Raw genomic sequence first — 26,286 nt, 5'->3', positions numbered from 1 at the left:
AGATCTAGCAATCAAATTTTAGAAAGTATAACACGTAAACGATCTAGATTGCTCTAATACTAATTTTTGAAATGTGGTACAAAATTTTTCCGAAAAATTATTTAATGCAAGATGAAAGATTTTTATTAAATGTTCGCGTATATTTTATAATCAAGAAATAAAGATTTAAAATTTATCAAAATTCGACAATTTCTTGACTAGATAAGAATCATGAACTTCCAATCTTTCAGATCATGGACTTTCAACTTTTGATTTCATGAACTGGCGCTTTTAACTTTTGAGCCTTCTATTATATTTCCATAAATCTAAACTATATTGACTCGTGAGAACATTCTTTTAGTTAAACCTAAAATCTAATTCTAGACTGGACGAATAGAGAAAATACTAAGAAAACAAGAAGAAAAAAAAAATTCCCAATTTTCTCTCTCTTCTTCACTTAGAATTTTTGGCCACCATGTGGCAGTATTTGTAGAGAAAAAAAGTCTTGTTCAAGTCAAATTAGGTAACAATTAGTTTAATTGTACATGGCCTGAACCTTAACTACAGTTAGTTTCCAATATATCAAGGAATAGCAAGTTAGTCCAAAACTTTACCAAGCTACATAGGAACTAATTTGGACATATATTATCAAAAAGACCAATCAATATAATTATTGTTCATTGTTTTTCTCCACTAAACAAAAAGTATCAACTCTCAAAATATATAAAATCACATAAGCTAATCTAAATCTGTAAGACTTTCCTCTAACGTATGTAGTATAGGTATTTCATCCCCATTCGAGATTCATAATTGGGTATGAGCATGAACAACTTTTTTGCCTCTCTAACTATTCTCACTAAGTTAAGCTCGATTTTCTTATCAAGTGAACTAATCACATATGTCAAAATTTTGAAATCGCTAAAACTGATCCCAAATTTATAACCATTCAACATAAAACACTTCAATAGTCATTCAACTCATTTTTCAAGGGAATGATTCTCAATAGGAATTCGCGTTCTCTACTTTACTTGTTCTCAAGTTTCTGACTCAATGAAATATATGATCAATCAAAATTGATCTCACTTATTGGTAAATAATAAAAAAACTATTAAACCTACTAAAAGATATACAAAACTACGTCCAAAAATTTAGATGAGATTCTCAACAAGCAAATGAAATTTAAGTCACAGTACGATCATGTTATAGAATAAATTGGACATGTGATACAATCAATACACTCTAAAAGTACTAGTGTCACCTTTAAACTATTTATCCGATAAGGATTCTTATCCTTAATGGTGAATCAATCAACACTATAACCTTTCAATTAAGGTGTCAGCCCTCATTATATTGATGGAAAACTATTTAAGTTATTATCAAAATATAAGTTGTATCACATTACATTTCTTATGCAAAGTACCTAACTTGTATTATCGACACCCCTTGTATCACATTGTGCTACCTAACTTTGCAGCCATGCAAGGACCAAACACCTCTTGCTACATGGGGTTCGTGCAGAAAGGTTGAAAATAGCCTTGGATCTAACTCATGCTTGGTGGATCCCAATTTCAAATGATTCAATCCTTACTAGGGTTGATGATGGATTGAGTCGGCTCGACCCTCATAAACACGAGCTCAGCTCGATTCTGTGGATGAGCTAAGCTCTATTTACATGTGAAGACCGAGGCTCAATTTGACCCTTGACTCATGGATCTCATGGGTCAAACCATCCACGATGACTATATTTTTTTAGATTAATAATAAATTTGAAATCTTCCTTTTTTGGGCTTAATGGATACTTTTAACATGACGAAGTTAAAGTTAAAGTTAAATATGAACAAGATATTATATGTACAGTATTTCTATTAAAAAAATTAGAAAAATTAAAGAAAGTCAACATAACTGTTAAGAAATATTGAGCCAATTTGCAACAATTCAGTGATAATACTTATACCACTTGTTATGAATATTAAGGACAAGAAATATAGGAAATATGAAAAAATAGTTAATCACACTAGAAACACAAAATTTACGTAGAAACCTATATCCGGGAAAACAATGGAAGAGGCGGAGATTCACTATAATCAATAGCAAAGAAGTACAAGGATCTCGCAAGACTCTTAACCTATTTCAAGATGTGCGTCTCTCTCTCTCTCTCCCTCCCTCCCTCTCTCTCTCCCTCCCTCCCCCTCTCCCTCTCCCTCTCATCTAAATCCTCTCACTTCGATGTTCTCTCAAACCTATACAATGTTTTTCTATATGTTCAAGCCTATTGAAGAGGCCAAACCATGTAAAGTATATATAGGAGCCTAATTTTCACATTTTGAATGACGTAGAATACAAGAATTTCAATTAGAAATGCAATAGGAGTCTAATATGTAAAAAGGAGAAAAAAAATGAACCATGAATCAGAGCCCCCAGAAATAAGTCATGCATGTTTTGCAACATATTTACACTGGAAAGAATCAGAGTGTAAAACCAATGAGCTTCTGCATGACTAACAAGAAGAATAAAAGTCTAGAGAACCAGAGAAACACAAAGATATAAAGATAAAGAATAGTTCAAATCAACACAAATTAATAATATTACTTCAGAACTTATATGATTCTACTTATTTTTTGTTACTTTTATATTTAATTTTTAAATTCAAGAATAAATAGGTGAGTACAAAGCATTAAAGCAATTTTTTTATATATTCACCAACACCATACCCAGCTCATAAGAGTTTCAAAATGATATTTAGCACAATCGATGCTTAGAACAAATCTACAAAACATTGGGTTAGTTCTACATTGTTTCACGTATGAAAACACTTCAATTTTGTTAGACAATTGCCGCATAAACTTTGCTAAACAACGTTACTCAACAAGTTTTCACAGTAACTAGACAGGGGGCATCATAATTGAAGTTGCATATATATACACACCGAAAGATGCTCCTAATCATCAATAACGTTTATTAATCATGTAAAGATTCAAAACGTACTAAGATTCAAAGCCTTTGATGGAATGGGCAGATAAATATCCCACATACATTCTATATTAGTTTCGGTATTATTTTAGAACTAAAAGAAAAAACAAAAAATATATGTGTGTCTGTGTGGTGTGTGTGCACGCGCGCGCGCGCTTTACAAAAGTATTTTGCAAAACCTACCACGAAAAATTACAAATTGAAATACATTTTGATTCGTTAGACAATTAAAAGGGGACTAATACTATCTGAAATTGCTGCAAACATGAGGATGCTATACAATCTCGCATACAAGAATATTCGAAGCAAGTATTTATTTATTTATTTATTTATTTTTAAAAGAAACGGTGCGCATGGATGGATATTATCTTAGCAAGATAAATATGAATATTTTTTAAGTCCTTGTTAGAGTTAAGCAACATTTGGGTGATTATATCAATAACTTAGGGTATATTTGGATCGGCTTAATTATACACAAACAATCATTTTCAACCAAACATATTACTTGATATTATTTTCAAATACACCCTCGATTCACAAGAATTTGATGATATATATTTTATTTATTTATATAAAATATTTTGTTTTTAAGTCGAGAATCACATGTACTTTATGGAAAAAGAAAAGGTCTAAAGCACAACTATAATTCTCATAATATGTGAAAAAATGGGAGGGAGATGAACCATGAATCAGTGACCTAGGGCTGGTTCTGGCCGAAGGCCACTGGCCTCAAAAAAATTTTGAAAGCCCAAAAAATAATTATTTTGGAATTTTCTAAATTTCTTACATTAGATATTTCGTGATAGTACAAATAAAGTAGGGGCCTACCTACCAATAATGTCCTTCAATTTATTGCTGCTTTTGAATTTATATTTTATAATATAAAATATTTTTTATAATAAATAGTAGGCACCATCCTCATACCTCACTGATTTTCAAAAAAATCTTTGTATTCTACTTCTTGAAAACGAAAAATTGGTTCTCATACAAATCAAATGATGAGTACAAAAGGTATAATATTTCTTATCATGAGAAACTATTTTATTTGGACATGTCTAATGTCAATATGCTTGTAAAAAAAATTATGTATAGAGGATTCGTGATAATTTATAGCCTAGGGCCTACAAATTTTCAGGACAGGCTTCAATTTATGCATGTTTTCTAACATATTTACACTGGAAAGAATCAAACTGTAAAACCAAAGAGTTTTCTGCAGGACTAACAAGACGAATAAAAGTTTAGAGCACCATAGAAACACAAAGATATAAAGATAAATAATAGTTCAAATCAACACAAAATATTAGTATTACTACAAAATTATTAGATGCTCCTACTGTCTAGGAGCCACCTATCTCTTGAGTTTCCGTCAGGACTCCATCATCGATAAATTGATTTGGGTCCTCAACCGTTGCATTTTCCTTGCATTTCTGCAAACACGTAACATTAATGTAAAATTTCCTTTTTTTTCCTGGAAAAAATGTTTTATGCACAATTTAAAGCTGAACTACTATCAAGTACAGGTTGAAAAGTTCAAGTTCCATCTAACTATACAGGGCGCTGGAACCGTACCTGCATATCATATAATAATTTCCTCGATTCTTTTGCTTCCCTTGTCATGATTTCAATATCGGCATTTACCTCTTCCAACTCCAGATTTACCTCTTCCAGCTCCTGATTTATCTCTTTCAGCTCCAGATTTACCTCTTTCCGCTCCATATTTACCTCGTTCAGCTGCCGATTTACCTCTTCCAGTTCCACATCTACTTCTTTAATTTCCTGTGTCACACAACAAAGTATAATGAATCTCTTAAAATGTCTTAAGTTTACAGAATGCAGTCCATTTTACCACTTCAAATTATCACTCATCCCCATAGTTCCAGCACCAAATTAAACTGTATCAATAGCATCCTAGAATTCAAGATATTAAATTGAGCCTCCGGAGGATAATATTGGTGGTGGAGGTAGATAAAAATCCTATTATGATAGCTCAAAGGAAGGAAATTGCACCTAATCCGCCAACACAACACACCAATTGCACCATGAGACAAACTTAAGAATGATATTATCACTGCAAACATCCAAATTCTGCGACAACAAAACTATAGATGTTGCAATCGAGTTTACATAACTCAAGCTATAGGGTCAAGATTGCAAATTTTCGAGATTAAACGAATTAGGTGCAACTGGAGAATATTTTACACACCTAGATTAAAAGATTGGTGATGAAAGTTTCTAGGTTTGCAAGTTTTCTTTTACTTTCAGGTCCGTAATAGAACAATTAAGATGAGAGGAAAATGTAACAATGGAGGTGTTAGCCTTGACAAGTTAATAATTTTGTACATTATGGAAGCATCACATGATCATGAGTTGAGTTCACCGAAAATAAATAGTACCCGTTTCAAGACTAATACCAGAATCGGACTTAAGTAGAATGGGTGATGATTAAAGTAAATAAAAGTCTAAACAAATCAAACCTTTTTCAGCAAAATAGATTCCAGATCATCTTCCGGGTACTTATTTGCCCGTCTCCTACAACAAGTGAGGTCCAATTAAATGCGAATAATTTTTTTCTTTTAAGAAATAGATAAGGAAATATCAATTAGCGAATTTGTTATCTCACTTTAGCTTGTAGAATACACCAAATTTTTTCGTTTTGATCCTCTTTAAATAAAACTCATCTGGGTTCCTCAATGCTGCCTTTCGTTTAAGTTTCTGCAGGGACATTGTGACTTACAACAAATACAAACTAGAAAGAGGATTTTAAGCCCAGATTTGAATACAGAATTCAAAAAGTTACCTGTAAAGCCTGCTTCTTCTTATTATAGGCTTGTGTGCGCCTGATATAATCCTTGTGAATATGTTTCCTTAGAGACGACATTGCTATAATCTGTGACAAAGTTTCACATTAAAAATCAAGCATAAATAAAGGATCTTGTCAAGGAGTTGTTGCAAACTGTAAAAGAAAAATTCTAGAATTCCACAGAATTCCCCTCGCAATTAGCAAAACAAAGTTACATGCTCAATAGAATAAATAAAAATAGATATTGATGGTTGTTTCGTTAAAACCAAAACGTTCGGTCCCAGGGCAGAAAGGAAGGAAAAAAATTACACAAAATTCAGACGGATGTTAGGTTGGTTATGAGGGGTACCAAGGCTGTTACCAAATTCACCAATTTAGGGTTTTTGTATTATGATTCAAATATGTGAAACAGAAGGCTATTAACTAATCTATGAATTTTAATGGCACTCTCGAGAAGAAAAGGAAACAATATATATATATCTTTACCTTATTTCAGTTAAAGAATGGAGAAGCAGAAGACTGGATTGTGATGAGGAGCAATTGGACCAGCGGCTGCGTTTCTTGAGAGTTTTGCGTCTTATATAAGATTGTCGGATAGTTGGTTCCGGGTAGTGGTAGGCAGGGTTGGGCTGGAGTAGGGTCGAGTAGGTTTTTTTTCAACCCAATATGATCGATTTGATCGAAAATCAACTCAATCTAATTCAATTATTGATTTAAATTCATTGGGTTAGTAGGTTTGGGTTTCGGTCCACTTAAAGTTGGATCCGATTTATTTGTTAAATTTGGATAATTTTTAAAAGTTGAAAATTACTAGAAAACCTCTGTTTTTTAAACAAATATATACGAAGAATTCTTTCTAAAAATAATGTATAAATAAATTTAAAATTTATGAAGAATTTTCTTTTTTACAATTTTTTGAAATTCATTCATTTCATTTCATAATCATGTCCTTAATTTTTATTTTATCGTCAAATAACATTACATTTGTACATAATGTTCATGTGAATCGATCTATGAAGAAAATTGACGTTTATAAATTATATGTCATCTATGTGAAGAAAATTGACGTTTATAAATTATATGTCATACTCTTATTTTTATTATTTTGTCTATTTAAATTATTTTTTCATCATAGATATTAATGTTTAAAATCATCGGGTTGGGTTGGATTTTGTTTTAATTCATAACCCGAGACCCAAAACCAATCCAACCAAACTCAATTGAACTTAAAAAATCGACCCAAACCAATCGATTTGTTTTGGGTTAGTCAATTTGAGTGGTTTGGGTTGGTTTATACCAAGCCCTAGTGGTAGGAATCTAAATCGCATATCTTGTTCAATGCAACTTCTATGTTAAAAGAATTCCACCCTTACTCACTTGCATAAATGTTAAACTTTGGAAAATGTCGAGTTTACAGTGAATAACATACAATATTTTTTAAAATTCAATGATCAAAACTCGATATTTTAAACTTTAATGAGCAATATAAGTCATGGACCCAAGTTTAATGATGAAAACTCGATATTTTAAATTTCAGTGGCCAATCAAAAATATAGACCTAAATTCAGTAAGCATTCAAAACAATTAACTTGTTTCTGAAATGAGAGTACGTTTAATTGTAAAGATGAAATTTGGGTGAAAAAACGAATTTCAGGAAAATAAATTGCCTAGAAATTTCTTTACTGAGAATTGTTAATTATTGTGTTTGATTGATATAATTTTTCACGTGAAAAAGATTGAAATAAAAGTGTTTTTTTTTATTCGTTTGATTTTGTTTTACATAAAACTTATCGATTAAAGAGATAAAATTTATTGGTATCGGAGATAAAATTTGTTTTCATTGCCAAAAAATTTCAAGAAAATCATCTATCTTTGGTGTTCGTTTGACTTTGTTTTACATGAAAATTATCAATTAAAGAAAAAAGTTTACAACTAGAGATAGAATTTTGTTTTCATTGCCAAAAAAAATAAAATAAAATCAGCAGATAGCCTAGAAACCTTGAAAACCAAGAGAATGTCTATGTGGCAAGAAAACCAAGAAAACAAATTTCATGGAAAAAAAAATTTGCCATCAAACATGGCAAAAATGGAAAAGTGGAATTCATTTTCCATTTTTCACGAAAATCATGGCCTATCAAACATGGCCTAATAATAAAATTAATAAATATTAAGTGACAAAAAGTAGTGCTATATACATCCAATAAAATATTTCAATAGTAATTTTAATACATTTATCTCAATATCTCGAATATTTCATGAACTCAAAAAGTACAAATCATAACCAATTGAATTTAATCAAAATAAGTTTTGTAATTGCAAATTTTTGGATTTATGTGCAAAATATTTTATTCTAAAAATATGTGATTAAAAATCAGTTTGAGGAAATTATAAGAACTGAAACAATTAACGTAATAATATTTTACATTCATATCAACATCCCTAATTTTTCACAAACTCAAAAACATAAAAAAAAAAAAAAAAAAACTAATTTTAATCACAAACAATTCAATTTTGTAATTTAATCTGCATTTTGTAGAATAAATTACCTTAAATAACCTGAGATGCCGCGGGGTTGTAATGTGTGTTTCTCTATGTCAAAATCAACGATGGAAGCTATTTCATGAATATCGGCTTGAATACCAACCAAAAAAAAAAAAAAAATGAAGGAGAAGAAGAAGGAGGTAACTAATTTCTTACGAACTTTGGGCAATAAAAAGTTGGCTGGAAATTATGATGGAGCTGCTACAGGATTTTATTCAGGCTACGACTGGAAAGTCATGTTTGGCAGTGATATGGGACTCCATTATTTATGGAGAGCTGCTGCAAATGGTGTAGGTAAAGGGTGGAAAAGTCGGCACTAGTGGAGGAAATGGCAAAAGGGCACAATTGAGACAATTGCAACCTTGCACGTGCCAATTAACGATGCACAAATCCCAATAGCACATAAATATTTGATTTTTAATTTTCGCTAAAAACTTAGAATATTCACATGCAAACTTTTTTGAAGTCATGTTAGCATAGCCACTAAATGCTAGTTTCTCCAAGTGATGGTGATAGAATTCAAGTATTCCATATGGGCAAACATGCTCGGATCCGGTTTTTAGTTGGATATGCATACTAATAGTCAATATAGACAACTAACAGAAAATCCATGATTTTGAATTGTTTCTTAGAAATTTTAACGACATCATACGAAATATAGTAAATCTAAAGTCTCCCTCCTACTTTTCACATCTATCCTTTGCTGTCTCCAATAGAAAACAAACCAACCTATGGTATTAAGAACAATCCTCGCCCAGTTGGGCATTTCCTCCTACTTCTATCAAGGAAAAAGTATGCAAATCAATAAAATGATACGTTTAATAATCAAATAAAAATGCATTAAGCTAAACATTACCAGCATTTTCTCCCGGAAAAGCCAATTTCCTATATTCCAACTCCAATTCTTTCACTTTGGCCTCACTCTCCTTCAGATTTTGTTCAGTTCTCTTTCTCTTCCTTCACATTAACCAAAAATGGTTAAACATTCGATAGACAAAATAAGTTGATGGCTATAATTCACCTTCCTTCAATTGTATACAACGCAATGAATTATGTCACATGCAAATGAAATATTAACAAATCAATTTATTTATGTTAATTTGTTATCTCACTTCCTTTTCCGAGCCATCGGGTCCCGAAGAGCTTCCTTTCCCTTGTGTTTTTGTACGGACATAAAGATAATTAATAGATTAACTTAAAAATAATGGTTTAAAATAAAATTAGAAAGGTTATAATCAAATGTAGATTCAACCTTTGATTCCTTTAGCTTTGACAATTTTTTCAGCTTGACAGTTAGTTTTTCCTCCTTTGCCATTAATTTCTTCTCCTTGGAAACTAGTTTCTCCTTCTTGGAAACTACTTTCTCCTTTTTGGCACGCGTCTTTTCAATTTTCTGCACAAGAAAAGATTTAAAGTAGAATGAATCCCACGAGAAATTGTCTTCAGTTTTTAGGAAACATTCCATTTTACCATTTTAACTAATCATTCATTCCCACAATGTCCCTTATCAACTATATAGCACTTGTTTGAGTCCCTTTCTTCTATTTTTTCAAAATTCATTTCCAACCACACATTCTCCTTCTCCAGTAGAATAATATTACACACAAATCAAAAACTTGTTCCTTAATTTTTAGTCACACATTCTCCATTAATCTACTATTCCAAAATACATTCTCTCTAAAATGGGGCTCAAATAAGGGCATAAATAGCAACTTTCAATATTAAAACAAGCAAAAAATATGATATCTAAAAGAAAGGATATTCATCCTAGAACATATATGAACCAATCATTGAGCTTCAAATTTAATTCAAACAGTCGAATATGTGGTAAAAATTGAAAATCTGGAAAATTTTATCAGCCAAAGTGTTTCTAGGCAAGGAAAAGATAAGAAAATACAATAATATATATTGTTGGCACATGTTATTTCATAAACTAATAAAGAACTCAGCTTACCATTACTATTTCTGGTAAGCTAATAAAGTAGTACTTAAATTAAAAGGCATTTTTTCCATCTAAATCTCTTGGCCAGCACCAACTACAGTAAGTGACCTGTGAAGCTTCCACGGGTTAGCAACATTTTACCGGAGGTTTATAAAAATTTTCAGCACCATAATTGCCGTAACAGATTGTATGAAGAAAGGGAAGCTCGAATGGACGAAACAGGGGGGGTGAAAGTTTTAAACTGGTCAAAGACAAGATCTGTACAACACCTGTTCTTGCACTTCCAAATTTTGATAAAATCTTTGAAGTAGAGTGTGATGCATTTGGAATCGGGATCGGGGCTGTTCTTAGCCAAGAAAACAGACCTATTGCATTTTGCAGCGAGAAGTTAAATGACACGAGATGACGTTATAGCACTTATGATCAAGAGTTTTATGCGATTGTTCAAGGTTTAAGACATTGGCAGCACTATTTGATACAAAGAGAGTTCATTCTATTCTCGGATCATGACGCCTTGAAGTATATCAACAGCCAACTAAAGATAAATAGAAGACATGCAAGGTGGGCTTCATCTCTCCAACGATTTTCATTTGTTTAGAAGCACAAATCTGGCATTAGTAATAAGGTGGCTGATGCACACAGCCGAAGAACCATGTTGCTAGCAAGCATGTCTACAGTTACGGTTGGATTTGATTCTCTCAAGGACTTGTATCCCATCGACCCTTTCTTTAGTTCAATTTGGAAAGATTGTATTAATGGGCAGCAAGGAGAATATGTGTTACATGATGGATTTCTTTTCGCAGGAGAACGGCTATGCATCCCTGATTCTTCATTAAAAGAAAAGCTTATCCTAGAGAAGCACGGTGGAGGATTAGGCAGACATTTTGGGTGCAGCAAAACCTATGCAATGCTTGAGCAGATATATTTTTGGCCAAGAATGAGGCGTGATGTGTACAAAATGGTTGACAGGTGTGGTATTTGCCAAGAATCCAAAGGGAAAACTCAGAATACTGGATTTTACACCCCATTATCTGTATCAACAGCACCATGGGAGGACGTAAGTATGGATTTTGTTTTGGGACTACCAAGAAAACAAAGGGGAATGGACTCAATATTTGTGGTAGTTGATTGATTTTCTAAAATGGCACATTTTATTTGCTGCAAAAGATCATCAGATGCAACTCATATCGCAAATCTCTATTTCAAGGAAGGTGTCCGCTTAGATCAAGATGGAGTACCCAAGAACATCACTTCCGATCGAGGTTCTAAATTTTTGTCACATTTTTGGAGGGCATGTCAACAAAGCTAGGGAATGTCCTAGTTCCCATCATCCCCAAACAGAGGAGCTTGGAAAATCTATTGCTATGCTTCGTTTGTGAAAATCCAAAACAATGGGAATCTATCATTGCGCGAGGAGAATTTGCTTATAACTATTCAAAGAACAGAAGTACGGGTAAAAGTCCTTTTGGGATAGTTTATGGTAAACAACCTACTCATTTCCTTGATTTAGCACCAATACCACAACTTGGCAAGAGTAATTTGAAAGGAAGAAACACGGCTGGAGCAATAAAAGAAAACTTCATGATCAAATCAGGTTGAAGATTGAGGAAGTAAATGCAAAATACAAGAAACATGATCAAATCTTGGCTTGTAGCCATTGGTAACTTTAACCTCATTGAACAATATGTATTGCATCTTCTATTGTTTATTTACTGAAACACACACGTTATTTAAAACAGGATATCATGCATTATGTTTCAAACTTTTGATTTCTTGCTATTGAGTTCAGGAAAATTATTATTCAACTTGAACGTATTACACTGGATGTATATATAAATAGCAATACAAACGAAGAATCTCCAGCTATCATCTTAACAAACGAACTAAAAGTAGAAGAATGTAGAACTATAGAAACTAAAAACTCACTAATAAATGAAAAATAATTAGAAAATCATGATATAAGTAATAGGCAAACCTTTTTATAAGCTTGTAGTTTCTTATGAACGTCACTCACTGCATCCGGCATTGTCCTGAGACAATATACACAGATCGATCAAAAGATCATCAAAAATAAATAAACAAGAATCAAAGTTTAATCGGACAAATCTTCATATTACCTCCTCTCGGAAACTCCAGAAAACTTCGTTTTTCCTGAAATTAAAAGTTGATTAGTGTGTGGAAACAATGAAATAAAAAACTAAGAATCAAAGTTTAATCGGACAAACCTCGCTTCGCTTCGGAGTGCAAATGGTGCAGTGATTTCTCTGAGCACGTAAATAACAACAGCGTGCAAGAACGTAGAAGATGAATGAAATTTCCAATTTTAACCCTCAGACTTTTTCACATCTGGTATCTATATTTTCATTTTGTAACCTTTTTAATCCAAAAAGTCAAAAAGTAATTGTTTGATCAATTTTTCTATATTTTTATGTTCTTTTTTAGTTGTACTTCATTTGAAAATTATTATTTTCAAAGATTTTCCAGTTGAGTGTTATTTTTTTAGTTGAAGTTTTCCTGTGCAATAAAATTGAACGGTAAAGAATATAATGGTTCTATTTGTAGATTTATGATCAAAATGCAACTCATTTGAAAGTTAGAGGACTTTTCCTATAATAATGTGCTACGCTGGGAAATATTTGAGTCACGCTTAATATGCATGATGGTATACGTGGCAGAAAATCATTCGAAATTAGTTAATACAGAGCATTATATCCTTTTGGCGGCAAACACAGTAAAAATGATAGCATTTCGCATCTATTTAATTAAGGCCATGTTTGTTTTTTATTTTTTGGCCACAAAAATATTATCGTTATTCATCACATAAAATCATCATATTTGACTTCCTCTCTCTTGTGTGGATCCCGCAACGACTATATTTTTCATTCTCATTCTTATAAAAATGAGATTTACAATTCAAAATTCTAAAATTGTTGGGATATAACCTATTGGACTTATACGAGCATACGTAAAATACTAAACATAAAATTAATTAAGATTTTATTTATTATACTGTATAATTTTCTGTACACAATTCAATATTAAGAAGATGTTTTTCTTCGACGCACCTTTCGTTTCGATAAGAGAAATTTCACGTCTTGCCAAACGGTCCTTTATTCCAAACAAAAAGGTATTAAACATTCAATCTTTGCTTGGTGTAGATTTTTTCGGATTGGATTTTGTTAAAAACTATTTAAAAAAAAAAAAGAGTGTAGTTAAAAAGGTTTAAATAATTTTGAATTTACGTGCAAAATTATTTTATCGAAAGAATGCATGATTGAAAAAATTGAAAATCAAACAAAGCCTCAATTGCAATTTGGAAGAATGAATTTTGAAAAAAGACACATTCTATATAGGGGTGGGCATTTTAATCAGAAGGAACCTCCTGAATTGAAACCGAAATCTCTCAAACCAAAATCAAAATCGAGTTTAGTTTGTTTCTTGGTTCTAGGCTTATAACCAAATCTCCCAATTTTTTATATCAAATCTGTTAGAATATTTTAATTTTTATAAAAAAAAATAATAATAATAAATATTCGATCCATTCACAATCGATGCTCAACTATCATTTGTAAGATCAATATCATTTTCCTCTTACTTGAGCCAATGACTTGTTAACATGTCATGTCAAGTAGTTCAATATTGTATTAGAGCAAATAAAGTTTTTTTTTTTTTTTTGAAACCAATTTTTGCAAGGCATGAGTGAAATTGGAATGCAATCTTGATAGTTGACAACTGATACTCTAATCAAGCTTTGAGTAAAAGATCCATACATTTGTCTTCACAACAATATAAGTATTAATAAAAGGAAAGAAAAAGCAAATCATAACTCCATACCCCCACCATCTATACCGACCTTTCCAACTTTCCCAATTTCCAGGGACACCCTCTCGAGAATAATAACCCCAGGCTTTTTCCCTGCATCGACCGGAACAATGGGGATTCCGGGCATTTCATCAACAACTTCTTCTGATTTCTCCTTCTCTAACTTAGAGCCCTCTGTTTTCGGTTTTTTTGGTGACTCAGGCATATCATTGTCATCTAATTGTTCAGATTCTTCTTCTCTTTCTTCTTTCGCTTTTGGCCCTTCATCTTATACGGCCCCACCATTTTCTATCCTCTTTTTTTAGCAGGAACGATAAGAATGGTTTTTTCTATACCCTACAGATAATACATCAAAAACAAAAATACCAGTTATAATATGAACAAGTAAACAGCCGTATGAGATTCGTAATTAAGCTCTCAAATCCTGAATAAAGATAAAAAAGAAAAATTAACAACGTTCTGACAAGACAAACGGAATAATTACTGGCTGATATAGAAATACAAAATAGCATTGAAATCGATTTCTATTGACCAATCAGAATTCTCTCCCAGTGTCTATAATTGCCTCAAAACTACACGCAAACACATTATAATCTGTGTCTGTGTCTGTCTCTATCTCTATAATTGCACATATATAATATAAGCATATATGCAAATTTTATCTGAGGAGAGTTGAGCTAAATTCATACCCGGAGCTGTGAGACTCGGAGAAAGGGGAGTTAAATGTTTGAGTGGCCACTGAACTTTTCATCATGTCACAGTTTACTCATCGAACTTTATGAAGCGTCCCATTGCCCATTGAACTTTAATTCGTCCAACTCCATCACTTATTGGATGGAATATGTTTGATTACGTGGTGGATGGAAAAATGATGTGGCAAGTTAAATGTCTCCAAATGTGATGCCAAGTTCTAACTCAGCTCCAAGTCAGTCAAAACAAACACACCTCTTCCTCCAATGAAATAAAAAACCAATTCGTCTCTATGCACAGAAATCATATTCTCCCAAAATCGATCGTCAAACCCTTAAGCAAATCAATATATGTTGCCCAAAAATTCCAACCATCATCATCTCTAACATTGATTTCGTTTGAACCATTTGTGCATTTCAACAACGTCGGGCCAAAAAACGTAAAATTTCAACCGTCTTCTTCTCCGGTAGCATTTAATGAGGTGGGTGACCTGCAGGTCCATGTGTACTTGGCTAGGCTGCTTGCTCTGGTTTTACCTGCTCTAATTATGATGGCATATCTGGGAAATTCTTTTCTTAAAAATTGAAAGTTCTTAATTCAAGATGTTATTTTTATCTATTTTTTTAAGATTGATAGATGTTAATTAATATCAGTGTGTGTGTGTGTGTCCTCGCCCCTCTCTCTCTATGTAGGTGTGTATATGTGTGTGAATTATTCATCTATCAGGTTAGTTATCTTTATTTGAGATTTTTAACGAATAGGATCGATCCCATATCAAGCCCCGAGATTGTTTTCTACAATAAGCATTTGTTTTTTAAACATTAAAATTGGCAAATACCTTGTTTATTTATGCCTGGTTTGCATTAAACTGTAACGTGTTGTTGCTGAAGTGAATATATGTAACATTAATTCACTCAAGCATACTAATTTATAGTTATCTTTATTTTATTGCAGGAGATGTTTCCTAAAGTAGGTCATAGCTTCGAACAGACTCTTCGGGTTTCTTCTACTATCCACTTGCAAGAGATGTTTCTTCTACTCTTCAGGTTTCATTCTGTATTGCATATGAGGGAACAAATGCATCTCATTAAAGCTTTGCTGTGGAATCAAGTATGATTTATAAGATAAGAGAATTTTAGATGTTGCAACGATTCATAGCACATATCTTTCATGCTTCATAAAGCCATCTAGTACGTGGACGGAGGATTGGGTTTGTCTCTCAACTCCATTACCCCGAGTGCATCTGTAGAACAACTATTAGTTACAAATGACCATGGTGTAATCTGCAGTTAGTCATTTTTGGAGCATTTCATTGTATAAGTAGCTTAATTGCTAGTAAAATTTATTCTTTTGATATTCAACATACAATGAATAAGATTTTTATACAATGAATGAAAGTATGATGGCTCAATTACACTAATAACTATTATAAACTTTTCGTCAGCGAAATGGTATTCTCACAACAGCAGGGTAAAGGCTCCGCTCATAAATAAATATAGGTTATCATAGAGCTCTACAAATGCCATGGCAGCTAAATGTTTGTCTCTCAAGCCCTCTCATTTTGTAACATTGTATCTCCTTCAGCTTGAAGAAATCCTCTCTTTTGATGTAACTAATTGTATTCTACAATCGAGGCTTCACAACACTCCAGGGCGTTGACCCTACAAAATTTGTGGTCTAAATTGCGTCATCAAGGGCTAAAAATGATGTCTACAGCGTAGCAAGCTCGACAAGTAATTCAATGGATTTCACATAGGCAGCACCGCATGCCTGTATCTGTTGGCCACCTCTTGCTAATCCAGTCAAGACATTCTTCATCTCACCGTCAATGAAGTAATCAAATGTAGGAAGTTTGACACTAGAAACATTTTCAGTATGTTTTAACAAAATATTCAAAAACTCCCAAGATTTTAACAAAATCTGACTAACAAAAAATCCCAAGAACTTAAAAGCATCACATTAAGGGGAAAAACAACAACAATAAAGATAATGAGATCGCAAACTTAGATCAAATACATGATAAAAATATTAATTGACGGCTATCAATCTTAAAAATAGATAAAATAACATCTAGAATTACTTAATTACGGCTTTCAATGTTTAAGAAAAGAAATCCCCTGACACGCCATCATAATTAGAGCAAGCAGCCTAGCTATTGACCACAGAGTAAAACTAGAGCAGATTCCCCTTCATCAAATGCTGTCGGAGAAGATGATGGTTGAAATTTTAAATTTTTTGGCCCGACGTCGAAATGTACTAACGATTCAAATGAAATCACTGCCAGAGAAGATGACGGTTGAAATTTTATGGCGACATTGATTAATTCGACTGGCCATGATTTCCATGGAAAATGGAAAATGAATTCCGGTTTCTCATTTTTGCGATGTTTGATGGCAATTTTTTTTCATGGAATTTCTTTTCCATTTTCTCCCCTCAAGCGTCCGGCGCCCATTTTCCTTGTTTTTGGGGAATTCCAATTCTTAAGAGTAGGGCTGTAAGCAAAAATCGCAAAATCGAACAATTGAACCAAAATTGCATTTTAGAAACCGTCGGTTTGGTGCCACGCGGACCTAGTCAACGAAACGGTTTTGACCCAAACTAAACCGGTCAAAATATTTTGGTTTAGGTTTGAAAATTTTAATTACGGTTTAAAACCAAAACGGACCAGCGAAAAAATATATAAAATTAAAAAAAAATGAAAAAATGAATTTTTTTTAAAATTCATCCAAATATTTAAAATTCAATAGTTTCGTCATTTGTGGGTATTCTTGTCAATTTCTAATTTTCTAATACATATATATTATTATTATCCAATAATCATAATTTATATCTAATAATCTCAAGATTAACATAATCTATCAAAATTCATTTTCCTCTTTAGAATTTAAATGAACTCTAACCGACATCCAACACAGTCTTGAGCTACTGACACCACATACTTCTTTTTCAAATTTTTCACGTCTCTTCAAAGTTAAATTAAAATCCATTATATCAAATCGGAGACAAAGAGATCTTAGACCTTCAGTGATAATATTTGATACGAACAAAGTTTCAAATCAATAATTTTTTTGGAGCAAATTAAGGTACGAATTTGAAATTAAATGTGTTTCGTAACATCATTCAAACGTAAACTTGTGTCATTGTTATGTTTAGATATTATAAATAATTGCTTTATTATTGTGGTTGGTTATTTTCTTTGTTTGATCGGTATCATTTTTTCAGATATGATGATCACGAGATCTTGTTGGACATCATTATATTTTTTAGCCTTATATCCAGTTTATTAGGCTTGTATTGTAATGTTATTGTATCGTCATTAGCATAAAAAATTGTGAACAAAAATTGGAAAAAAAATATTTTAATTTATTGTGATTTCACTTTGATTTAGTTGGTATTTAAATTTATAGTAGATATATTTAGCTCTGTTTGAGTTATATTTTCCATATCATCATAATGAGAAAATTGATCGTTGGAGAGGATACTGGGTCTCACACATGAAATAGCAAGTTAACAAAGGCGGCTGAACTTATGGGATAACGGTCCAAATTTTAATTTTTTTGTCTCAAAATTTTGGTTCAAACATGGGCTTAGTTTGGTTTAGATTTATTGCTAGTAAGATATAAATATATATTGACTTCAATGAATTAATGACATAAAAAAGACGGCCAAAAAAATATATGGCAAAATCGGCGGTTTAAAATCGGACCAAACTGTTAGGTTTAGATTTGAGTTTTTTTCAAACTGTTCAAAATGGTTTAGTTTAGGTTTGAGTTTTTTTCTAACTGTTCAAAATGTTTTTCAAACTGCTCTATATAGGGGTGGGCATTTCAATCAGAAGGAACCTCCTGAATTGAAACTGAAATCTCTCAAACCAAAATAAAAATCGAGTTTGGTTTGTTTCTTGGTTCTAGACTTAGAACCAAATCTCCCAATTTTTTATATCAAATATGTCAGAATATTTTAATTTTTATAAAAATAATAATAATAATAAATATTCGATCCATTCACAATCGATGCTCAACTATCATTTGTTAGATCAATATCATTTTCCTCTGACTTGAGCCAATGACTTGTTAACATGTCATATCAAGTAGTTCAATATTGTATTAGAGCAAATAAAGTTTTTTTTTTTTTTTTAAACCAATTTTTGCAAGGCATTAGTGAAATTGGAATGCAATCTTGATAGTTCACAACCGATACTCTAATCAAGCTTTGGGTAAAAGATCCATACATTTGTCTTCACAACAATATAAGTATTAATAAAACGAAAGAAGAAGCAAATCATAACAACAACATGAATGATTTTGTTAATAATTGTTACAATTTAGATAACCATAGAACCACCACTTCTTTGTTTCTCTAAACTTGCATGAAATTCTGAACCAAGAAATGCAAATCCTAATTATGCATACAATTATCAAATGTAACAACCCGAATTTTTGTTATTAAATGTTACAATTTCATGCACCAATATATCATAAAAGCTATTGTGTGTAAGTTACTTTGTTTTATTTCTTGCATAGAATATCTACATGTTATTAATTTTTAAACCACACCTTCTTTAATAAAATAAATTTCTCCATTAATTCAAAAATAAAAAAATTCCTTCTTTTAAATATATATTCTCCAAAATAAAACATTTTTTTTTATAAAATTTGTTCTCGCAAAATGGTAGAGAAAAATGAAAGGTCAATATTAAGTATAATATCTAAATAATTTACATATAGATTTGCCTTGTGTATGAGAATTTCCTTTTTAACGATTGACCATTCAAGATGCCGACTTTTGGTAATTGACAGAGGCCAAAATATTGAGTCCTTGTTTGGTGCATATTAAAATCAAGTTTTTAGTAAATTTTGGTAAAAAGTTAATAAAATGCGTGATAAAAAGTTGTGACCCCCGAATTGTGATAAAAATAATTGTTGATTTTGATTTGAAATTTTTACAACTTTTACTTCAACCAAAAAGGGTGTAAGTGTGCTACTAAGTCATTGATCAACTACTAAATTATCGAAAAACCAAACGAAGTCATCTATAAATTGTCATAACCCAACAGGAGTAAGGTTTGGGCATGGGGTGAGCTGTGAGCATATAAGAAGTGACGTGCTCTGTCAACGGGGCTCATACAATGTACACTACATAGATGTCAACAGAATTTAATTTTTTTTTTTTTTTATCCTATCCCTTTTCTTTAAAATTATAACCTAACCCTTCGTTTTGATTTTCAAGATTAAAAATTATTATCTAGCACCAGTATTGTTGAATATCAATCTAGCTATCAACATATTATAGATTATATTAAATATGTCATCAATCCTGGTATTCAATTGAACCAATAATCTTCTACACTGTTAAATAGCATAATTCTTTAGGATTCGAACTTAAACCCTTCAAACTATATCCAAAATCCTAAAAAAACGACATGACGAGTGTATGGGACAATTGAGGCATAAAGCAGTTGGCATTGGTTGACCAATGGTTGTTTCAAGACAACATGGAAAAATGTTATATTACAGGGATATCTCAATCAGTGTCAAATAAATTTTAGATCAATCATTATTCTTTTACTACTCAATTAAAGAGAGTGAACGAAGAGTAACTGCTTTTGTTCCTATCCCACGTGGCCAAGACACCAACCCTCTCTAACCCAGACACGGCAAGTTAACAGCTCCCATTCTTCATTATTTAACAAGTCTCCTTGTACAAAGATTCTCACAACACTAAATCAGAAAACCCCCTTAACAAGATGCTGTCGGCTTACATGATTGTTGTTCTAATGTTAGTTTTAAGTTAACAATAGGTCGCATAATACATTGTTGAATTTTGCATTTACGTTGATTTCGCCGGGGGCCCAATTTATGAATTTCACCTCGGGCCTTGACTTGAATCGTGGACATGAAAACACTTGTTTGGTGGACATGAAATGCACAGCCCTTGATGACTTATTTATTGGGAAAATTACCTATAAACCTACTTTTAAAGACTAATTTTTATAAATAAGGGGGTTATTTTGTATCAAGGGTAATTAGATTTTAATAATTATAATTAATAAATATTAATTAAGCCTTACAAATGTTTATTACTGTTTCATTTCCAAACCCTAATCATTTTTCCTACTCTCTCTCTCTCCCCCCCCCCCTTCATTCTCCTCTGTCTATGTCTCTAATAACGATGCTCTAGCCTCTAGGTGTCTACGCCGCTGTGTAATGGCGTCTTCGCTTTCACTGATTAAATTCCTAGCTTCTTGGCATATCCCTTTCCAACGATAACGAAATATTTCCATGTCATCATCTTCAAAGCTTTCAAATTCAGGCCATATCACTGCGCTAAACAAAAAACCAAAAAAAAAAAAATTGGAGGAAAGATTAGACCGATACAGCCTATATCGATCGGAACAATGGGGATTCCGGGCATTTCATCAACAACTTCCTCTGATTTCTCCTTCTCTAACTCAGAGCCCTCTGTTTTTTTTTTTTAACATTGGAAACAAATTCTATTCCTAATTGTAAAAAATATATTTTCTTTAAATTGACAATCTTCATGAAAAACAAAGCCAAATTATGCCAATCATTTTATTTCAACATTTTCTATGTGACAATTTATACCAATCAAACACAATAATTGATAATTCCCAGTAAAATAATTTATAGGCAATTTAATTTCCTAAAATTCGTTTTCTTTCCACCCAAATTCCATCTTTATAATCAAACGGGTTTGGCAATTGATTTTGGGGAAATCTAATTTCTATTCACGGAGACAAATTGGTTTTCAATTGAAGTTTCTATTTCATTGGAGGAAGATGTGTGTTTGTTTTGGCTGACTTGGAGTTGAGTTTGAACCTGACTTCACATTTGAAGACATTTAACTTTTCACATCATTTTTCCGTTGGCCATGTAAGTAAGTCTACTAACGAATTACATCCGATGAGTGGAGTTGGACAGATCAAAGTTCAGTGACCAATGGGATGCTTCATAAAGTTCAATAAATAAGCCGTGACATGGTGAAAAGTCCAATGGCCACTCAAACATTTAACTCGAAAAAGGGGTACTTTTTAGTTTGGCCTAGTCAAATTAACCATTTTCCATATTGACCAATTTTTTTTTTACATTCACCACAATGGCCCTTTGAAATATACGTGACTTTTTCACCATTATTATGTTTTGTAACTACAAAAACATGTTATTGTTCAAAAGACAATAATACCCTTCTTAAGTTATAAATAAATCCAAGTACTCCCCACTTGAATTTCAAAACCAAACTAGTTCTCCAACACAGATAAAAAAAATTTCGTTTTAGTTAGATTAAAAAAAAATCGAAACCCTTATTTTAATTTCGTTTTAGTTAAATTAGTATATTGTTCGAATATTTAAATCTTATTTCGAGATAAATTGAAAATTTTCTACATATTAAAAGGATTTATACTTTTTTAAGTAGAAACGAGAAATAAATTCATTTGCATGTATATTATTTGAGAAAAATTCATTGTCCTCAGTAAAATCGTCAAATAAAGCAGACGGGCACGATAACGGCTAGCCCAAATGGTTTCGAGCCGGCTCGGATGATTTTTTTTTAAATAATGTGTAATTAAATAAATTTTAATTAAGCAATTAAAATAATCAATTGAAATAATAAATAATTAGTTGAAATGAATTAAATAAATAAATAAATAAATATTAATCAAATAATACACATAAACAATTCAAAAAATTATTTAAAAATCCAATAAACAATTAAATGAAATATTAAAAAATTAAAATAAATATTTGAAATAAATAAATTAAATATGAAGTAAATAATATACATTAACAAATTAAAATAATTAATGAAATATATAACTAAAACATTAAATTAAATATTAAATGAACAATTAAAATAAGTAATTAAAATAAATAATTGAATAGAGTGAATAAATAATATAAAAAATTAAAATAATTAACGAAATATTTTAAAAATGAAATTAAATATGAAATAAACAATTAAAATAAGTGTTTGAAATAAATAAATTAAATAACTAATTAAATATTAAGTAAATAATACACATTAACAAATTAAAATATATGTGTGGCGAGAAAGGTACGTGTGGAAGATAAACTCTTCAAAACTCTAGAAGTGGTGAGAAAGCTATGTGTAGAACCATTGGATCAGTTTCGCTTCTCCGTGAGACATGCACGTAATTTCGAATACATGATAGACTTGAATGATTAGACGTGCACGTATAGATACGTTCAATTGGAGACTTTTCTATGTAGACATGTAGTGGCAGTGGCCATGCATAGAGAATTTTCATCGCACACCTTATGCAATGTTAATTACATGACTGATTATTGGAGAGCAGCATATGTCGAAACAATATTTCCTGTATCAAACGAAGCCAAGTGGGAAGTTTTCGACCACATTCTCCATCTGAATAATTTGTTGCCACCAAAAGTCGGACAACGTACTTCTGGACGTAGACATACGTCTAGAATACCATCTAATGGAGAATTTTTCCAACCTTGTAAGTATGGTGGATGCAGCGCAACAGTGATACTAGAAGATTTTGTACAAATCAGATTCCTCTACATAACAATGCAACGGATTTGTAATAAAATTTAATTTTTATTTAACACTTTCACATTCTGTCAGTTGTTTAATATTTACTATTTTGTACAGGTTGTTGCATTTAACGTTTTATGTTACATTTTAATTGATGGTTTGAAATTCTAGACATTCAACTAATAATTAAATATTATTTAATTGTTTATTTAATATTTGATTTCATTTTTTATTTAATAATTGGATTAATTATTTCAATTGGGTGTGTATATTATATATTTAATTTATAATTATTTATTTCATTAATTAATTTAAATATTTATTATTTACTTAAATGAACAGTATACAGAAACTTTTATTTCGTAATTACAAAAGAAATTAAATGTACAATGTTGACATTAAATTTATTAATTAAAACATTAATTTTATTAACTTAAAACTTTTACAGTTTCACTTTTAGAAAAAAATATCAATTTAGCAATACAAATTACAATCAATCTATTGAAATAATCATAGAAAGTAAATTAAGTTTATTGGTATTGGCCTATGGTTTACACACAAAATTTGTTTACAGGATCGTAATCAAATAGAGACATGAAATTGATGGGAGTTCACAGGCTGAGCCGAGTACACGGTCTTCTAATTTGCAGACGTAATCATAATTACTTTATTTAATTATTTATTTTAAAGACTTACTGAGATAAAAAAAAATTAATATTTAATTTAATTTCTTTTTTAAATATTTCATTAATTAATTATCTTAATTGGCTATATATATTGTTTATTTAATATTTCATTACTTTATTTAATTATTTATTTATTTAATCACTTATTCGAATAGAAAACTAATATTTAATTTAATTTATTCTTTAAATATTTCATTAATTAATTATGTATAATATTTATTTAATATTTAATTAGAACATAAAGTACACGGTACATGAGAATATCTAACAGAGATGGGAGTCGAATATTGGGTACGGTCACATTTTCAAGATATCGAACATTATTCAAAAATGGCGAAACTATATTTCCTCTACCAAATGAAGTCGAGTGGGAAGTTCTCGATTATAGTATATTGCTCTCTATCCAACGAATGTGTAATATCTATTTAAATCGTATATACTCTCTATTTATAGTATGTTACTGATTTCCTCAATTTTTCCTATTTATAATGTGTTATTGATTGCATGAAAATTGATTTGACGGATATGTAATATCTACTATTTTCTTTATTTCTAGTGTATTATATATGTAATTAAGAATAATTAGTCATTTATTAAACAATTACATAAAAACTAAAGTATTACAAACATTTTTAAAAAAATGCTTACATTTTAAATTATTACGACTAAGGATCACAATGTACATAAAAGAACGCTTACATTTCAAAAAAAAAATGCTTACATTTTAATGTGTGTTTGGTTTATCTGTCCTACACCACGTCCGATGCTAAAAATTCAAAGTACTTCAATGCGAATACTCCACATCGCCCAGGGTCGATTTCACGGAAGAGATTGGGTAACGTACCATCGACAGATGTTCTCTTCTTTGCTTCGATCGTGTACGAAAAAAATGTATTGTGACGGCAATCTAGTCTTCTTGCTAATCATCTGCTCTAGCACATCAATAACATGTTCCTTACAGGGTGTCACTTTCATTGCCCTCTCCGGCATAATTATCACCTCATCCAAACTTACGACATTATCTACCAAGTTGGGAGTCCTATCCAGGATAGTTATTTATATTATTTATTTAATATTTAATTACTTTATTTATTATTTAATTACTCTATTTAATTATTTATTTCATATTTATTTACTTCATTTAATTATTTATATTAATTTCTTATTTATTTTAATTGTTTATTGAATATTTAGCCCTTGTTTCAGCCACATTATTGGAATGAAAATGTATTTTTGAATAGTGTATTGATGAGAAATGTATGGTTAAGAAATTAGGAAAAGTTTTGAATTTGCGTGTAATATTATTTTATTGAAGAATGTGTGGTTGAGATGATGTCAAATCACTATTGAAGAATATATTATTTTTGAAAAAATGTGGTTCAAAGTTCAAACAAGGCCTCAATTGTTTATTATATTTATTTAAATTGCTTATTTCATTATTTAAATTATTTGTATTTTAAATACAATGAAATAAAAAACAATTAATTATTTTACTTAAATAAACAATTTACATAATTCATGAAATATTTAAAAACAATTAAATTCAATATTTAAAAAATTTTAAAAAACCCCTGGGCCCATAGGCCCAGAGTCTGGGCACGCTGGGCCAGTCTAGACAGTGACGTCGTTGCCGCCTGCTTTATCGCAGGCGGCTGAAAAAATGGTGGAGATCACCATTTTGGACGATCTCCGCCACCAAGACAAGTCACAATTCACTTTTTATGCATACGAGGATCATATACCATCATTTTATGCATGCATTTTTGAACAAATTCGAGAATAAGCATGGTTTATTTGAAAAATAAATTGTCCACAATGGTTTCAAAAAACTTTTCAGAAATTCTCCAATTTCTTGGCTTTTGATCGGCGTCTAGGCATCGGTTTCTTTCCTTTTTTTTCGGCATCTGGATTCCAATCAAATGAACAGTGTATTTTCTATCTTTTTCTTTTTTAACTTTGAAGGGTATAAATGAGACTTCATTGATTTTTAAAGTTTTAAACATTTTTGCTTTTTTTTTTAATTAAAAAATGGTCAAAGGCCATATTGGGAAGATGGCCGGTCCACTAATTTCTCCTCGGAGAAACCCTAGAGTGTTCAATTGGGGAAAACGAAAAGTAAATAATTCTATTTTGGACCCTAGCCTTAAGAAAGGTCCAAATATTCTATTATTGTTTTTTGAAGACAAGCCGAATACCTAGCCTTGGCAAAGAACCTGGTTTCATCTCTCTATTTAAAAGGGTCGGATATCGGATTCTTTTGTAATGGGTTGAAATTGAATCGGCATTCCCACTTCTATACCCTAGTAAAACCCTTCGGTAGA

General features: G+C 31.2%; 2 protein-coding genes across 2 annotated transcripts; both read right to left on the bottom strand.

Moving 5' to 3' along the window:
* Window positions 1–4,125: 4,125 nt before the first annotated feature.
* Window positions 4,126–6,342, bottom strand: LOC111399569 (probable U3 small nucleolar RNA-associated protein 11). The gene is made up of 6 exons (XM_023026962.1): window positions 6,236–6,342; window positions 5,747–5,836; window positions 5,570–5,661; window positions 5,424–5,478; window positions 4,519–4,725; window positions 4,126–4,376 (listed from the first exon to the last, which is right to left on the bottom strand). Exons 2-6 carry the CDS (start codon window positions 5,825–5,827, stop codon window positions 4,287–4,289), a joined length of 525 nt encoding a protein of 174 aa, XP_022882730.1. The 5' UTR covers window positions 5,828–5,836; window positions 6,236–6,342; the 3' UTR covers window positions 4,126–4,286.
* A 2,545-nt stretch (window positions 6,343–8,887) lies between these two features.
* Window positions 8,888–12,510, bottom strand: LOC111399572. Its single transcript, XM_023026964.1, has 7 exons — window positions 12,458–12,510; window positions 12,350–12,383; window positions 12,208–12,262; window positions 9,543–9,683; window positions 9,403–9,443; window positions 9,147–9,247; window positions 8,888–9,068 (listed from the first exon to the last, which is right to left on the bottom strand). Exons 3-7 carry the CDS (start codon window positions 12,256–12,258, stop codon window positions 9,028–9,030), a joined length of 375 nt encoding a protein of 124 aa, XP_022882732.1. The 5' UTR covers window positions 12,259–12,262; window positions 12,350–12,383; window positions 12,458–12,510; the 3' UTR covers window positions 8,888–9,027.
* Between the last annotated feature and the right edge of the window lie 13,776 nt (window positions 12,511–26,286).

This window comes from Olea europaea, chromosome 9 (assembly GCF_002742605.1).
Source record: "Olea europaea var. sylvestris chromosome 9, O_europaea_v1, whole genome shotgun sequence".
NCBI classification, from domain to species: domain Eukaryota; kingdom Viridiplantae; phylum Streptophyta; class Magnoliopsida; order Lamiales; family Oleaceae; genus Olea; species Olea europaea.
The sequence above is the reverse complement of the archived record's forward strand: the minus strand, read 5'-3'. Positions and strand labels throughout refer to the sequence as shown.